This window comes from Heteronotia binoei, chromosome 21 (assembly GCF_032191835.1).
Source record: "Heteronotia binoei isolate CCM8104 ecotype False Entrance Well chromosome 21, APGP_CSIRO_Hbin_v1, whole genome shotgun sequence".
Taxonomy (NCBI): Eukaryota; Metazoa; Chordata; class Lepidosauria; order Squamata; family Gekkonidae; genus Heteronotia; species Heteronotia binoei.
Window position 1 is genome coordinate 169140857 of NC_083243.1, and position 17459 is coordinate 169158315.

Below are 17459 nucleotides of genomic sequence, written 5' to 3' on the forward strand. Positions count from 1 at the left end.
GAAGGCTCCAGTGCCGCTCATGCAAGCTACGAGGAACTTCAGTAACCCTTCGAGCAACACCCGCTCCACGCACGGAGGCTCGCGGCCCTGCCTTCCCTCGGCGCCCCTACCTCTGCGCTCCTTCACACGAACCGCGTTTCCTTTTCTTGCCCGATCCCCTCCCAGTCACGCTCTCGCCTTCCCCTCCTCCCCCCTCCTGCAAGGACGGCGAGACTGCGGCTGAGCGGGCTCCTCTGCTGTGCTGACGCTGGAGGCAACGGCTCGGCGCCGCTATCTCTTCTCTGTCCCTGTCCGAAGAAGCCCCCGCCGCACCACCGAGACCATGTTCCCGCCGCAGGAGCCAAGCCATGCCATCGCCCAGGCAGTCCCGGACGGCGAGAGGGCGGGAGCGGGGAGGACATAGGGAGGCCGGCGGTCCCCGCGGCTCTCACCGTCGCAGCATACCGCTGCTTGCATCGCTGGCATCCCCACAACGAGCCACAGGTCTGGGCCCAGTAGGTGTGCGCGCACAGCGGTGGGGCCGGCAGAATCGCGGGAAGCATGCACACTGCATGAGCGGGTGGGAAGGCACGGAGTGGGAGCGCGCCGTTGCATGTCAGCAGGAGAGGGAGTGGAAGCGAGGCTGGGCGGGGAGGGGCGTATGAGCTCGGCTTGCAAAGCAGGGGGTGATGATGAGAGGGGCGCAGTATGAGGGAGATGTGCGTAGAAAGAGTGGGGGGGGGGCATTGCAAAGAGACTGATCGACTCGGGGTTTTTCGAAACCATGTGGCCCAGCGGGTCTCCTTTCCTCCCTCGCCTGTGTTCATTCGTTGGCCACCTGTCTTCCTTTCTCCCCCCCCCCCCCTCCTCCTTTTGCTGGTCGGGAATGGGGCTATGTGCCTTGGGATTCCGTTCCCACGTTTTGCTATACCTAAAGTGGCAGTATCTCGGAGGATCTCTTTGAGAGAAGGCATGAGAAGATGTCAGCCCCAGATGATATGCAGGCTTCTCATGTTTCCGAAGGCTATTGCTTTTCTGTCCCCTTAGGGGCTTGGTTAATGAGACCTAGAGGCTTGGTTTGTGTTGGGTTGGGGAGTTGATTGGAGTTCCTTGGACATAGAACTTGGACTTATGGGACCCTTGGTCAGAGAGCGATGTATTTCAGCCCAGTGTGTTATTATTTCCCCCTAAAGGCTCCTATGCCTTTAATGGCTATTCAACAGATATAAATTAAATAGATGAAGCTTTTCAGATCAAGGAGCAGCGATAAGGGAAAACACAGTTTGCTAAAGTTATCTGCCCAGTGTCTTAAGGTGCAAGATTTCTACCTGCAAAAAAGATGGCAACACTTTCATCCAGTGGAACGATATTGGGTCTGAAATGTAATGCATTTTTGGCTGATGAAAATTTAGCTTATCACTTAAGGCCAGTGTGCTTTGCGGATTGTCACTTTGCTGTTTTATCCTTTTAAAAACAAAATATTGGGTGAGGGCTATCAAGTTGTAAACAAAATACTTTATTTCACCTAAAGCTCCAAATGTTAGATACGGTGTACTCAGAAGTATATCCCATTCAGTTTCATCCTAGTTCAGTGTGCTTCAATTTTCATTTATGCAACATAGTATAATGCATGTTTACCTGGAAATAAGTTCAGTTGTGCCCTTGGGGATTATAAAATGAGCATGAAGCCTTAAATGTGTTGCATCTAGTTCACTACCATCCTCTTGCTATTGCTCACAAAGCTGACTATTATTGTTTTGGATGTGAGAGCATTTTCCCTGCAAGAGTATGTGAGTGTGTATGTAGGAATTTGGATAGCTGAGGCTGGAGGAAGAAGGTCTGGTAGAGATGGCATGATGGGGTTATACAATGCACAGCTGAGAGAGACGTGAGAATGTTTGGGCATTAAATTATTGCTGCTGGACATGGCTTTATAAGGGAGTGAAAGTCTGGAATAGCCTCCTCGGTACATTAATGAAAGCAACTGAACTTCATTTGTGTTAAATACGGAATGGTTTATGAAAGATACATATTGTATATGACCTTAAAATCTTGTGAATAGGATAGTTTATATAGTTGGGATTTTTTTTCTTGTTTTTTTGTATGTATGCTACAGCTGGGTGAGAATTTTGTGTGAAGTGAGCATGACATGGTTTGTTCTTTGGTAGTTCTGTGCAGGGCTTTTTTTGGTAGAAAAAGCCCAGCAGGAACTCATTTGCATATTAGGTCACACCCCTTGATACCAAGCCATCCAGAACTGCGTTCCTGCTAAAAAAAAACCCCCTGGTTCTGTGGAAGGGTATTCAGAATTTCGCTGACAGACATATTTGAGCTTGGGAGGAAGTTTCCTCACATATATGATTGGTAGTGGCCTTAGAGTATGTGGTTGAAGCTTCACCTCCCCATATAGTGAGTAGTCCAGCTTGTTTGCTTGAGTTTATCTGACTGTGTTGGATTACACCAATCGTGTTTCTTATATAACAGCTACGTTATTGAACATAAGATAAGCCATGTTGGATCAGGCCAACGGCCCATCCAGTCCAACACTCTGTATTACACAGTGGCCAATAATTTTTATATATATATATATATATATATATATACACACACATACACACACACACACACACACTGTGGCTAATAGCCACTGATGGACCTCTGCTCCATATTTTTATCTAACCTCCTCTTGAAGGTGGATATTCCTGTAGCTGCCACCACCTCCTGTGGCAGTGAATTCCACATGTTAATCACCCTTTGGGTGAAGAAGTACCTCCTTTTATCCGTTCTAACCCGACTGCTCAGCAATTTCATTGAATACCCACAAGTTCTTGTATTGTGAGAAAGAGAGAAAAGTACTTCTTTCTCTACCTTCTCTATCCCATGCATAATTGAGGGGTGTTGGGAGTTAATCCATTAAGAGTGTAAGTTATAAAATCATTTTGTTTTTGCAAGTATCCTTCTAGCACTGAGGTTTCAGAAATGCCAAGAGGGATATGGAGAAAAATTATTCATAAGATCTAACTATATGTGCTATAGTGGCTAACAGTCTGGAAGCTCGTGGTTGAAATCTCACCTGATCCATGAATTCAGTGGGTGGCCTTAGACAAGCTTGTATTCTTACTGTCTGAGCCTTGTATGCATCTATCTCCAATTTTTACCTCACTCTTCTTCCAAAGAGCTCATGTTTCTTCCTTCCTACATTTGCCCTTGAAGAAATCATGTGAGGTAGGTTCGGCTGAGAGAAAGTAATTGGTCCAAGGTCACTCAAGTGAGCTTTTTTGGCAGAATGTGAATTTGAACTTGAGTCCAACATTCTTAGCTGTGCACCACACTGGCTTTGTTCCTGGATAGGGTAATAATATTTTCCAGCTCTGTGGGACTGTTGCATGGATTACTAAAACAATTAGACTTGTGTTGACCGTAATAGTTCATAAACAGGAGTCTTGTGGCACCTTAAAGACAAGTTTTTATTCTTCCATAAGCCTTAATGGACTAGAGCCCACTTCATTGGATGTATATAGTGAATTCTTGCTAGGCAGAAGTTATATATAGCTTTCATATATAATGAGGTTATAAAGAACAGAAGTTGTAAACAGCCAGGTCAAAGTGCCATGAAATGCAGGATGAGAGGGAATTACGCATGTAAAATTCCAGCGTAATCAAGAAAAGTACAGAGCTGTAAATGGTGATAAATGCAATCTCTCTAGTTTTGCTCAGCTTGTTAATATTGGCAAAACTAGGAAAATTGTTATCACTAATTACTGCTACTGTGAATGGCCTCTGTACTTTTCTTAGTTAAGCTTGAATTTTACATAATTCCATTTTACCCTTTACTGCCTTCATTTCATGGCCATTTGACCTTGCTATTTACAGCTTCTCTGTAAGTTATATATAGGCTGTAGTCTACACAAGCTTATATTAGAATAAAAACTTCCTAGCTTCTGAAAGTTTTATAATAAAAACCTATTAGCTACTTTTGCTTTTTTTGCTGTGCCAAATATGGCTGCACATCTGATATTATTACTATTGTGATTATTGAATCCAGATGAGCCACCTTGGTGGGAAGGGCGGGATACAAATCATAAATAAACTAAACTAAAATAAACTAATGCGGGTTGGTACAGAGTGCAAGGTCCAGAAGGCAAAACAGAATGTGTGCATGAAGATAAAACTTTGTGGTAAACATGGGAGGTATATGAAAATAGCCACCTTTAAAGCTGCCTGACAGAGTTTTTTCTCATTATTGCAGTTCTGTGCATGGGGAAGCTGCACCTTTTGAAGTTCTGCCTGTCATGCAGCTGCTTATGGCAGAAGAGGAGGTAGAAAGCAGCCTTAGAAAGCTGGGTGTTGCAGGCAAGTGCAGGGTGCTAAAGACACCATGATGGTGTGGACATAATTTGCAAGATAAATTTGTGGCTTGATGCGGTGATGCGAGTCAAGCTGTATGGCAGCATTTCTCAGCCTGTCCAGACCAAAAACCTGTAGAAGTGGGTTTCAGGCTTTTGGAGTTTTATTGATTTATGCATGCCCTGTTTTTTAAAAAAATGGGTCACCGCCATACCAGGTAAATTTGGACTTGTGGGTCTCACCATACCAGAAAGGCTGAGAACCATAGCTCTAAGGGAAGGTGGCAGTCCCCAGTTGATATGTTTGGAGAGAAGTGAGCCCTGAGCAGTAGCCAATTAAAGTTTCGCTGGTCTAGCTTAGTAATGGATGTAAACACAAACCAAAATGGAGGTGAGAGAACCTGTACCTTGTGCAGGTGGAAAGTAGGTGGAAGTATTAAGAATCCTGTGAGAAGTACTGTGGCAGAGTGTCAGAATAGTGTCTGTTCTCTTGTGTTCTCCAGCCCATTTCCTTTCAATATGCTGAAACTCCCCAGCCACATATTAGCCTACAGTTGCTATGGAAACTTACCCAGTGGGTTGTATTTTGAAATAAGGTCAAAAGGGGATTTCTTCAAAGCTTCTCCTCTTTTGATAGGAAGTGAGCACACAAATATCTTTTGTCAGAGAACAGAAATCAGATAAGCATGAAGTAGTTAATTCAAACAGCCATTTTCTGACTTGAAAAAGAAACAAAGCAAAACACCTTTGTTTGTCTGACGCAAGAAATCAGTTGGGTGGGTAAAAACCCAGTTTTTTTAATATAAAGAGATAACTGTAGTAGTCTGCTACAATCAAAATAACAAAATATTTTAGTGAGGCCTTAAAAAACTTGTGGCATAGGCTTTCATGAGCCAGAGCTTACTGTATTAGATGCACAGAGTGTTACGTTCAGTTGTCATGGGGATTTTTTTTTAGTATGTGGGTCAAAATCCCCCCTCCGCTGGAAGTCCCTGTGTGATGGGTGTTACGGTGTGCATTACGGTCCAGATAGCAGCTATTTTGGGGTAGGTTAACCATCCCTTCTCTGCCATAGACCCCTGCTACTGACTTGACTGCACCCAATTATCCCCTGCTTTGTCTCAACTCCTAGGGCCTGACTGTCAAAATGCTGATCAAGGAATATCACATTCTGCTGCCCATGAGCCTGGCAGAGTACCAGGTGGCCCAGCTCTACATGATCCAGGTAATATCAATATTGAAAAAGAAAGAACAAATTTTGTTAGGTAACAGCACGATGGGTATCTGTGGCAGATATAGTTGTGATGAGATAGGGCTCCTTGGATCATAAGTGTGGTGGGGTCAGAGACTAAGCAAGGTTGAGGGATGTAAAAATGCAAGCAGGGTCAAAGGGTGAGATGTGTTATGGGGCATTGCTGAGCAGCACTGCCTATCTGGTTCCCCAGAAAAAGAGCAGAGAAGAATCAAGTGGAGAGGGCAGTGGAGTTGAGATCCTGGCCAACCGGCCCTACAGCGATGGCCCTGGAGGCAGTGGTCAATACACACACAAGATCTACCACGTAGGCTCTCACATCCCCAGCTGGTTCCGTGCCCTCCTGCCCAAAGCAGCCCTGCAGGTAGAGGAAGAATCCTGGAATGCCTATCCTTACACACGCACCAGGTATTTGCAATGTGGGATGGGAAATAAGAGAAAACCTTGGGAGGGAGAAGCTGAGGGCAACTTGAACCCTGGTGAGGGGATGGGGTTTAAGGTGGGGGGCAGGATTGTCAGTTTCTCTACTTCCACCCTACAGATACACCTGCCCTTTTGTGGAAAAATTTTCCATTGAGATTGAGACCTATTACCGACAGGATGTTGGGAAGCAGAATAATGTCTTCAACCTAAGTGCTGTAGACCGCAGGCAACGGATTCTGGGTAAGTGTTCAGAAATTGATCAGCATTTATTCTTTGTGCTATGTGAAGGATTGTGGAATATATTAACATTGCCATGCTGGGCTTTTAGGCGGTGTAGAATAGGAGAAGCTAATGTGGAATATTGGATACTCTTTTGGGATTCTGAGGTAAGATGTTTTGGGTGGAAATTTGGTCTCCATTGATTCATGGTATCTGTTATGTCTCCCCGGTTGGACTTCACAATTCAGGAACTGAGGAGAAAAGCTTGAGCTTCTGGCCAAGAGAGTCCAGGGGTCTATGAAAGAAATGGGTATTTCAGGGGGGTGGGGGTAGAGGTTCTACATAGACTTTGTGGCATGGACGGGAAAGGCAGCTTGACCGTCTGAATGAAGGAGGGCCATCTCAGATTCTAATGGTGGCAAGAGACTTATTTCCTGTTCAACATGGTGGCAAGGGATTTATTTCCTGTCCAACCATCACTCATCACCCACAGATACAATCGATATTGTGCGGGACCCAATCTCACCCAGTGAATACAAGATGGAAGAGGATCCACGGCTTTACCACTCAGTCAAAACAGGACGTGGGCCTCTGGGAGATGGCTGGTTGGAGAGCATAGGCGATGGGCCTCTCATGTGTGCTTACAAGCTTTGTAAGGTGGAATTTCGCTACTGGGGCATGCAGTCCAAGATTGAACAGTTCATTCATGATGTAGGTGAGCATGCAGGGCTCTTCTCTTTCCATCTGTTCTTCTCCACAGTGCAAATTATTCGGGCTTCAGAGATTAGTTAATTGAAGTTGTACCATAGTTGCAGGCAATGGAATTGTGCAACATGTCTCCATATTGATAGAAGCGCAATACCTACTTTCTCACTGCGGCAATATTATCCTAACCTGTTTTACATATCAGGGCTCCTTCAGTGTGAAATCAGGTTTAATTAATTGCTCAAAGATCTAGCAGCAATTCCCAGCATCCTTTGAAGAGCCTGCATTGTTCCTTTAATGTGAATTGTTTTATGATTTCTGATTGAAAAATAATTAATTAAGTAGCTGTCCTTTGAAATACAGAATCTTGGGTGCATTGCAATTCCTTGAAATAGTGAAGGGTTATTTGAGGGCTGGTGAGTTCACAAAAAATAATTTCCCTAGTGGCACATGTGAAAGTAATTCCAGAGACCTCTACAACTAGCTTGATGATGGAAGCACATTCACTCCCCGCCTGGTAAAAAAGCCACTCTAGTCTGGCTTTGCTAAACATTTACAGCTGCTTTCCATTTCTGGTAGCAGGGACTTAATGAGGCAGGTTCTGATTAATTGATTATTTGGCACGTGAGCTGCATGTTGTTATCTGTGGTTTGTGAGCTGGAAATGTTAGGGTTGGCAACCAAATGAAAGGATGCTCTGAGACAGAGGTACAGGGTGAGACAGGCAACCAGAGTGTGGAGCCCATTTTGATAACAGTGCTCAGGCTGCAAAGGTCTGAGGGAAGATGACAGAGCAGTGGCAACCAAAATAATGGGTGACTACCAAGGTAACCATTTCTGTATAGATTCAGGCGAGAGGAAAAGTGCAGAAGGTAAGAGCTTCACTCACTTATATGCCTCTCAATTCTGCAGTAGCAAAGTTGTAAAGAGTAAATTAAGTGGGAATAGAATTGGTCTTCTGAAAAGAATGTGAACCATGTATATGCAAAGCAGTTCCTAACGTACTGAATTAGTGTCTAATCCTGCACCAGTAAGTCCCAGCCAAGAAACGGAGCAAAGCTTTGCTGCCCCTTGACTTCGCTTGTGTCCCCATGTGCTCTTGCTCGAGTAACTAGTGCTGAGGATTATGACAAAGGTCAGATCCCTTTCAGGCTGTGTATGGTTTTTTCCTCACTTAGATTTGCGCACAGGGCCCTGGGTTTCTAAAACAGACTTCCAGTTAGATTCATTAACTGTGAGACAATCTGTGGAATCTAAATATAAAAGCAGATTTGCCAGAAATGCCATCATTTTCAGTTAACCTTTCATATGGTAGGAGTTAGAATTAGGAAGGAAACTGGGAGGGGAGCAGCTTGCCGGAAGCAGCATGCTCTGTTTCTTTGCTGTTTTTGATGGTGAGAAATGGTTGATGGGATGAAAGGGATCCCATGTTGTTCTTTGAAAAGGGTTAATTTCAGTCTGTCAGTTAGGAGATGAGATTCCTGATTGCTTGATTCTTGCTCACTTTATGAGATTCCTGCTTGCCTGCTCAGGGATATTTTCTGCAAAGTCCATGTGGCGATTGTATGTTGTCTTAGGTCCAATTCATGCTTATAATGGGATCAATGAGATTAGGCTGTAGAGGTCACACGTGTGTAGCCTTTTCCCTCCTTCCTCATGCACAGATTCCTTCTGCCTCTCACTGGTTGGCTTCAGTGTTATGGACAACTATCATCAGGCTGGGTTGAAATGAATGTAGTCACTCTGTTGGAAATCCATAATTAAAAATAGCCTCTCAAAGTGAGTTTAAGAGCATAGCTAGTAGTTGGTTAAACATAATAGCAAAACCAAGTGGAGAAGTGAAAGGTGTACACATGAAGGATGATCCCATGCCTTACTCTAAGTTCTTTAAATCTGCATTGCATTGTGAATCTGAACTGGTCTCTGATGTTTTTCATAGCTGTGGGAAAAACTAGGGAGGAAAAAAATAATATCAGAATTGCCCCCTCAACGTGTTGGGGATGGAGCAAGGCCAGATCATAAATAAAACAAGTAGGAGGGATGAACTGCAGTTTGTATGGGACTTGTAGGAAGATCTGGGCAGTGGTAATTCCTGACATCCTCTGCAGGTTTGCGAAAGGTGATGCTGCGGGCACACCGCCAGGCCTGGTGTTGGCAGGATGAGTGGATAGACCTCACCATGGATGATATCCGGAGGCTAGAGGAAGAGACAGCACGCATGTTGGCCCAGAAGATGGCCAAGTGCTTGGAGCCTGCTCCAGACACAGCCTCACCCAGCCCCGAAGGCCAGGCTGAACCAGGCAGTCGAGAGAACCAGGACAGCACGATGAGCCTGAGAACTCCTGAGACGTCACGAGATGAAGCATTTGCCAAGCAGTGGTCAGCAACTTCTCGCTCTTCCTACTCTTCTCAGCATGCAGGTGAATAATACTTGCAAATATAAGCAAAGCACGGAAAACAGCAAGTGTGTGGGTGGTGGGGAGGTCTTTTCCTTTTTCAAGTCATAAGAACTCTCTGCAGCTGGAAGCAAACTATTGGGCACGCTGGATTTTGTGCTATCATAGCTTAGTTTTTCTTTGCAGTGGAGACTTGCTGATGGCCACATGGAGATTGTGATGGATTCCCTCCCCCCTTTGACTAGCTTGAATACTGGTGCTTGTTTGACTGTTTTTGATTGCAGTATGTGGCTTGCCTCACTTGCTTTTGACTCATCTGGAACACTTTTGTTAAACTATCCTTTGTACTGTGCAAGCACTGGCTTCATGGAGAGCAGCATTTTCATTTTTTTTCTGATCTATAATTTGGATGATGTGATTTCATTTATTGTGTGTTTTTGGCAGAGAGGTTGGGCTGTATGACTTTCTAATAGGTTGCATTCCAGTTATTCTGTTGCCATGTGTCAACAGTAGGTCTTCAGGGAATCAGAACCTGTATTGTAGACCTGTCGTTTACACAGCTGTGAAGCATGCATTTTTGGGGTGGGTGGGTGGGTTGTATGTCTTGCCATAGTTTGGTCAAAGTGCTTTGCAGGTTTCTGTAATGCATGCCATCTGGGAAAATGCATGCGCCCACCGGGAGCAGGATCAGCCCAGTGCCAGTATGTGTGTATATATTTCAGTCTATGGGGCACCTATTGGGTAATGTCCATCATAGTAGCATGCTTTCCCTCTCCCTATCTTGCTGTGCCTGGAACACTTCTGGAAGTGTTTCCTTTCCTTTCCTTTTTTTTTAGTACATTGGATGAACAGGTGTAAAAAAAAGTTGGGGGGGACAAGCCAATATTTGCTTGTGACATTGACTAGATCAGCCTAATTTACTGGGTTAGTCCATTTCACCGTTCACCGGCTTGCTTGGAATAAAGAGAAGCTGCTGCATTTAGAATTGGGGGAAACTGAGAAAGCTTGCTCCCCTCTGCTGTCATATTCGTAGACTATATAGAATGCCATAGTTGCAGAAAGGGAGGTTCAGCTTCTATTGTTGCACAAAACTAGATGCACAAAACATAGATGCAGCCTATGATAAGTCGACTGTTTTGCATGAGAAGTTTTGGGTTATTCCTAAAGGGCTATGCTGGGAGTGAGATAAGCTGACTTTTAATTTGAGGAGAGTGTCTGGTTATTGCTGATCTTTCATAGAATGAGTGCTGTAGATTTCTTTGGTTATGATATCTCTGCAGCTGGAGTGTCTCCTCACAGCTTATCAGAGTGGCGGATGCAAAATATTGCACGGGACTCCGAGAACAGCTCTGAGGAAGAATTCTTTGACGCTCATGGTATGTGTTTTTGGATAAAGAGTTGTTTTGTGGGTGTGTTTGCTTCTGAGAGGTCTCAGAGTTTGAAGAGGACTATCTGTGGGTGTCTGTAGCTGGTGGTTGTTATAGCTGCTGCTACAGGCACCTGTAGGTTTCTTTACATAAATCTTCTGTACCTGTGGTCATAGAGGTGTATGTGAATTGGCCTTCCAGTATGTTGTATGTACAAGTGCATGTTTGGATTTATCTCCCACGTATCCTCTTAGACTTGGTGGAGGGATAAATATAGATATATATGGAGAAGGAAAGATCAAAATCTCCAATTTCTGTTCTTTGTGTATGTTTGTCTGTGCATGCACATACAAATATAGGCTTGAGCCCAGTGCTTTGCAAATCCAATTTCTGCTGGAAAACTGCAGATAGCTAAACTGGGGAAGACTTCTGCCTATGACCCCAGAGATCTCTTGTCTCTTAGAGTGAATAGAACTGGACTAGATTGGTCAATGGTCTGTCTGCCTCATAAGGCAACTCTTCATGTCTGTAAAGACTGTGGATATGGTCAGTCTCTGTGTGTGCGTGTGTGGTATTCACGCTGTCTCCACCATACATGCTTCTCACTGACTTTTCCTTCCCTAGAGGATCTCTCGGATAGTGATGATGTTTTTGCAAAAGAAATCACTAAGTGGAACTCCAATGATTTTCTTGATACTCTGGAGCGGCCCAGTGAGCAGGATGACATTCTTGGTAAGAGAGCAGCTTGTGTGTCCCATCCTAGGGCATTATCTGTAGGTGTGTCCAGCTTTTACCATTTGGAGTTCTAGAAATCTCTGGTTTTGAGATTCTGGACCCTCTGCAAACATGAATTCTATAAATAACATAAATTCTAAAAATAGATCAAATGCATATAGAGAAGTTTCCCCCTCTTCACATAATTGTATTGTGGAAGTGTTATATTAGTGACACATTTAAAACAAAACTATTTGGTGCTCCTCCCCATGAATAGAAGGAAACTGAATTGCTTAGTCTTTTGCCTGTCCCAACTTCCTTCCTTATGGCCACTGAAGCCCTCCTCCAGAATTTGTTGCTTTCTGGGCTCTTTGCAAAAACTGCCAATGTATTTTGAGGTTGTATCTGTTACCATGTGGGATAGAAAGTCACTTTGAACACAGAAACCCAAATACTGAGATTCTCAGGATTCTGCATATGCTGGTGGATTTCATGCAGGATACTGTCTCTGTTCTGCCCTTTGCATCCATCTCAGAGTATGGGGTTCTGGCAACAGAATTCTTTCTCACAGGGGACACTCTTATTTCCTCAGCGGTTGTCACCTTCCATGCCATTTAGGCCCTACTATTGCTTTCATTCTCTGCTCAGTGCCACTCGTGGTTTTGTGTCTTTGCAGCTGACGCAGCTAAGCCAGATAGTGACGGGATCGCTCTGCCAGGCCAACCAGAGGTGAGTTGATCCACCATGCCTTTGTCTTCTCTAGTGCTTTCAGAATCATGATGTAAAACCACAAGAGACAGCTTATGAATGCACAGCACTGTTCTCTGTAAAGTGCCCAGGCTCGCCTACATGGGGCCCAGCTCTGTTCCCCCATTTATTTGTTTATATGAATTACTTTTTTACTCCAGCATTCTCAGGAAAAAAAGTTCTGAGTGGCTTACTAAAATGCCTACAAGGCATACAATAATTAAAGAAACATACAAGGTACAAAAACACTTTTATAATGGTAATTGCTACCAGTCAGAATACCAGTAGCACAGATCAGTTCAGAACACACCCACCCACCCCAGTCAGCAAATCAAAACAGACCTTAGAGAGTTTCCTGAAGATCAATATAGGTGGTGCCCTCCTGACCTCCTCTGGCATGGCATTGCATAAGATTGAGACAGAAATCAAGGAAGCCCAAGACGAGGCTGAGAAAGTTCATTCAATCCTTGAACAGAACCCAATTTCCATGATGGCTGAGATGACAGCAGTTCCATTCCCTCACCCATTGCAGCCACATCCCTAATCCTTCCCTATTTCTCTTTCCTTAGGCTGGCCCAGAAGACCTGTCTAGCACGTGCCGTATCCATGCACTCTTCTTGATCCTGCACAGTGGCAACATCCTAGACCAGGGTGTGGGAGAACCAGGCTCTAAGCAGGCTGATGTGCAGACACTCACCGCCACCTTGGACTCGGTCACCCGCCTGCACTTCCCGGAGGCATTGGGACACATCGCATTGCGCCTGGTGCCCTGTCCGCCTATCTGTGCTGCTGCCTATGCCCTTGTCTCCAAGTAAGAAGCATGTCTGTCAAGCTCCTGAACACCTTGTGGGGCGGGACTGAGAGCTCTCAGGAGCTGTGTGTGGAGGGGGCTCCGTGCAGTGCCTTTCTGGTGCAGGGGATATGGGAGTCCATCACAGCAATGATAACTCTTTAAAATGAGGATGCTTGATGGAAAGGATGTTTATGGTGGGGTACGGATACAAGTGTGCAACTCAGAGTAGGTGATGGTGAGCTATGCTTCGGGAGGAAGGCTGGAGACTGACAGGAATAGCAAGGGCAGTAGCTGCACTGGCTGTCTTCTTCCAGCCACTTGAGCATCAGATTCTGGGGTGAAACACTTGCCATAGCCACCTTTCAGGGAATTGGGACTTGAGGCCTGTTCTTATCCTTTGTTCTGAGAGTGCCACCCTTTCTGATTGGCCATTGGCGTGGTTGGCTGCAGCCCTGTCTTTCTAGAAGATTATTTGGATGATTGTAGCAATGAGCTCTTTGCCAAGACTTGGGTTGTTCGATCTTCAATCTGAAATTGTGTCCTGATCAGTTCTCACATCTCCTTCTTTCTAGACTGAGTCCTTACAGTCATGACTGTGACAGTCTGTCCAGCAGCCAGGACCATATTCCACTGGCTGCTTTGCCACTCCTGGCCACCTCCTCAGGCAGCTACCAGAATGCGGTTGCAACTGTTATTGCCCGTACCAACCAGGCCTATGTTAACTTCATCCACTCTCCTGATGGTGCTGGCTTCTGTGGTCAGGTGAGAGGGCTGGGAATCCTTGGGGCAGACAAGTAAAAGGGGGTGGGTGAGGGAGATCTGGAATACTGTAAAAGAGAACCGAAATTCTGAGACCCAAATGTTTCAGATGGAAAAAATGATACAGAAACCTTTATTTCCTCTGTGGTTCTGTGAAGTTTTACTTTATTTCTAAATAAAAAACAGAACTCTTCTTCTGGGGCAAGGAGACAGAATTTACATGATATATGCCTATAGAAGCAAAGGGACAGGGACCTGCTAAGTGCCGCAAGCTGCTTAAACTTCCTCCAGACAATCTCCTGATTTCTGAGGGTATATCTATACTACAAATTTAAACCAGTGGTTTCCTCTAAAGAACTGTGGCTGTTGTGATTTTGGAAAGTTGCTAAACATTCTATATCAGCGGTCGCCAATCTTTTTGGCACCAGGGACCAGTTTTGTGGACAACAATTTTTCCACGGATTGTGGGGATGGTTTCTGGATGATACAATTGTGCACTTTGTTTTTATTAGTTTGGTGTGGTGGTTAAGTGCACGGATTCTTATGTGGGAGAGCTGGGTTTGATTCCCCACTCCTCCACTTGCAGCTGCTGGAATGGCCTTGGGTCAGCCATAGCTCTCACAGAGTTGTCCTTGAAAGGCAGCTTCTGGAAGAGCTCTCTCAGCCCCACCTACCTCACAGGGTGTCTGTTGTGGGGGAGGAAGATAAAGGAGATTGCGAGCTGCTCTGAGATTCGGAGTGGAGGGCAGGATATAAATCCAATGCCATTGTCTTATTATTCTTATTATCGCTACATTGTAATATATAATGAAATAATTATAGAACTCATGGCCCAGATGTTAATAGGCCACGGACTGGAACCAGTCCATGGCCCGGGGGTTGGGGACTCCTGTTCTATATTACAGATACTTGTCCCTTAAATAAAACTACAGTTCCCAGGCTTCCTTAGTTTGCAGCCATGATAGTTAAAGGTAGGCATTTTTGATGCATGTGTGATTTTAGGCCCCCCCCCCACAGTCTTAAGGGCTAGAAACTTGTTTGCAAAAAGGAAAGCTCAGATTCTTAGGGTTCCTCAGCAGCTGCTTCAGTGAACTACATTGAAAGCATTGTGTTGTGTTCTTTTGCACTTTTGCTTAAGTTGCAGCCCCTTAGGCCACCAGTATTGATCTCTTCCAAACGGAGGACTCTGTAATATGAGGATTTCCCTGCTTGTCTCTTTCATTAGGGAGCCATACAAGTAGGTTAGCATCACAAGCTCTTGAAAAATCCGTCCGCTCTCCCGGGCCCAGTACTTCTTAGTGGAGGGCCTTGCAAAAAAGCAGCTGAGAATGCATCGTTCTAGTTCTCTGGGCTCACTTGCCAGGCTACTGAAGTTTTGCTTATGGATTAGCTACAGGGACAATCTTGTATTTGTTTTCCTCCCATAGGTGCTGCTGATTGGTGACTGTGTTGGGGGAATCCTGGCCTTTGATGCGCTTTGTCACAGTCGGGCTGGAGGGACAGGGAGTCATGGGAGCAGCCGGCGTGGCAGCATGGTCAGTTGCTCAGCCTCGGGTGTGGGGGTGTACCAAGCAAAATGTAATGAGGGTAGCCTCCCACCATTTCTCTAAGGAAAGAAGCGCTTGTAAGGCAAGGGAATGGAGTAGAGGAAGAAGGGACAGGATTTCCTTTTGGACTGCTGTAGTGCTGAACAACCCAAGTATTGTTTAGCTGAGGTTTCCTAGTCTGGTGTGCAGCTATCAGCTCATTTGTCCACCCTGCTTCCATTCGATATGTGGTATACTGCATCCTGCTCACTTCACAGTAGAAAAGGCTTTGAGATCTCTTCAACGTATGTGCATTTTTCTGTCATTCCCCCCCCCCCCCCAGAATGCTGACCTGCTTTCTCCTGAGATTTCTGTGGTGCGAGACCCAATGCTTGAAAAGGCAGAGGTGCTGTGGGGCCGTGCCAGTCCTGAGCCATCCGGGCTCCTGTCTTCCCAGAAACGCAGTGATGACAACGTGGCACCAGAAGGGGATTCTCTGCAACAGCAGCAGCAGTTTTTGTCTAGGTGAGAGGGTATGAGAAGTGGGGCTTCTGACAAGACCGCTGACTGCTGAATTGGTACTAATCAGGGACAGAAGTTTCGTTAAATGTGTGCTAGCCAGTGCTTGATAAAGGCCGCATTAATCTCTAGATAGCTTCTGCAGAACGGGTTGATTTAGCCTCCTACAGTTTTTCCTTTACATAAAATTTAGCATCCTTAGGGGCATGTTACACTGCAGCTGAGTGAAATGAAGCAAAGGAGGGATGGAAAAGAAGAGAGTGCTTCACCCTTCCCTTGCCTGCTGCTTCGACTGCCACTCCACCCTAGTGCATCTTCCCCCCGCCCCCCGCTAAGCTGTTTTTACCCTGTGAAGTTCTGGACTCAAAGGGATGAATTTCAAGAGGAAAATGTCCTGTAAGAGGAGGGTTAAGCATTCACTTCTCCAGGGCAAATTACACCCTCCCTGAGGATATTTTATCATTGCAATGTGATGATGTAGTTTACTCCTCAGCCCTAGTGTGGCTGGCATCACATTTCAGTTCTCCAATGTTCCTTGCTGTCTTCATTGTGATCTTTTTATATGCCATTTGTGTACACTATAATGCTGAAGTTTGTGTCATTGTACCCAGGCACACCCATGTACCCCAGTAAATCAGGTGTGGTGTGTTTAAAAAAAGAGAGAGAGGAGAAAACTTTACCCTAGCTTCGTTGAAGTAACTAGACTCTAGATTATACTTTAAAAAGAAGACAGTCACCCTGATCATGTGAGTAGGTGGTAGTTCTTGGAAAGAAGGTGATGACCACATTTTCTTGGAGAGAAATCTTAGGCTAAGTTATAGCTCTCTTGTGAATTGTAGGATCTTCTTTGAGGTATCTGTGCAGTCCCATACTTGGGTACTGTGCCTCTGCAGGGTCCATCTTGGAGGTTTAAAAAGATTTAATACCATTCTGGCATATGCTTTCCTTAGCTCTGGGGAGCAGGCAGCTGTTGTGCATGCCTGAAGCTAAGAAACAGCACCTCATTAATGATCTGGAGTTGGGAGTAAGCAGTGAAGTGGCCAAGTTTGCAGATGACACTAAATTGTTCAGAGTGGTGAGAACCAGAGAGGATTATGAGGCACTCCAAAGGGATCTGTTGAGGCTGGGTGAGTGGGCATCAACGTGGCAGATGAGGTTCAATGTGGCCAAGTGCAAAGTAATGCACATTGGGGCCAAGAATCCCAGTTACAAATACAAGTTGATGGGGTGTGAACTGGCAAAGACTGACCAAGAGAGAGATCTTGGGGTCGTGGTAGATAACTCACTGAAAATGTCAAGACAGTGTGCGATTGCAATAAAAAAGGCCAACGCCATGCTGGGAATTATTAGGAAGGGAATTGAAAACAAATCAGCCAGTATCATAATGCCCCTGTATAAATCGATGGTGCGGTCTCATTTGGAGTACTGTGTGCAATTCTGGTCACTGCACCTCAAAAATGATATTATAACATTGGAGAAAGTCCAGAAAAGGGCAACTAGAATGATTAAAGGTTTGGAACACTTTCCCTATGAAGAAAGGTTAAAGTGCTTGGGGCTCTTTAGCTTGGAGAAACGTCGACTGCGGGGTGACATGATAGAGGTTTACAAGATTATGCATGGGATGGAGAAGGTAGAGAAAGAAGTACTTTTCTCCCTTTCTCACAATACAAGAACTCGTGGGCATTCGATGAAATTGCTGAGCAGTCAGGTTAAAA

At 45.0% G+C, this 17459-nt stretch overlaps 1 protein-coding gene across 1 annotated transcript in view; it reads left to right on the forward strand.

Annotated features, from left to right (window-relative positions):
- The first annotated feature begins 464 nt into the window (after positions 1–464).
- PITPNM1 (phosphatidylinositol transfer protein membrane associated 1) overlaps positions 465–17459 on the forward strand; it is a 30892-nt gene continuing 13897 nt past the window's right edge. The window contains exons 1-13 of the mRNA XM_060261697.1: positions 465–483; positions 5458–5550; positions 5771–5985; positions 6119–6240; positions 6713–6934; positions 9032–9343; positions 10600–10695; positions 11311–11418; positions 12077–12129; positions 12717–12958; positions 13513–13702; positions 15127–15234; positions 15569–15750. Of these exons, the coding sequence (XP_060117680.1) occupies positions 5473–5550; positions 5771–5985; positions 6119–6240; positions 6713–6934; positions 9032–9343; positions 10600–10695; positions 11311–11418; positions 12077–12129; positions 12717–12958; positions 13513–13702; positions 15127–15234; positions 15569–15750 (1928 nt within the window). The 5' untranslated portion in view covers positions 465–483; positions 5458–5472. The remainder of the gene's footprint in view (positions 484–5457; positions 5551–5770; positions 5986–6118; positions 6241–6712; positions 6935–9031; positions 9344–10599; positions 10696–11310; positions 11419–12076; positions 12130–12716; positions 12959–13512; positions 13703–15126; positions 15235–15568; positions 15751–17459) is intronic.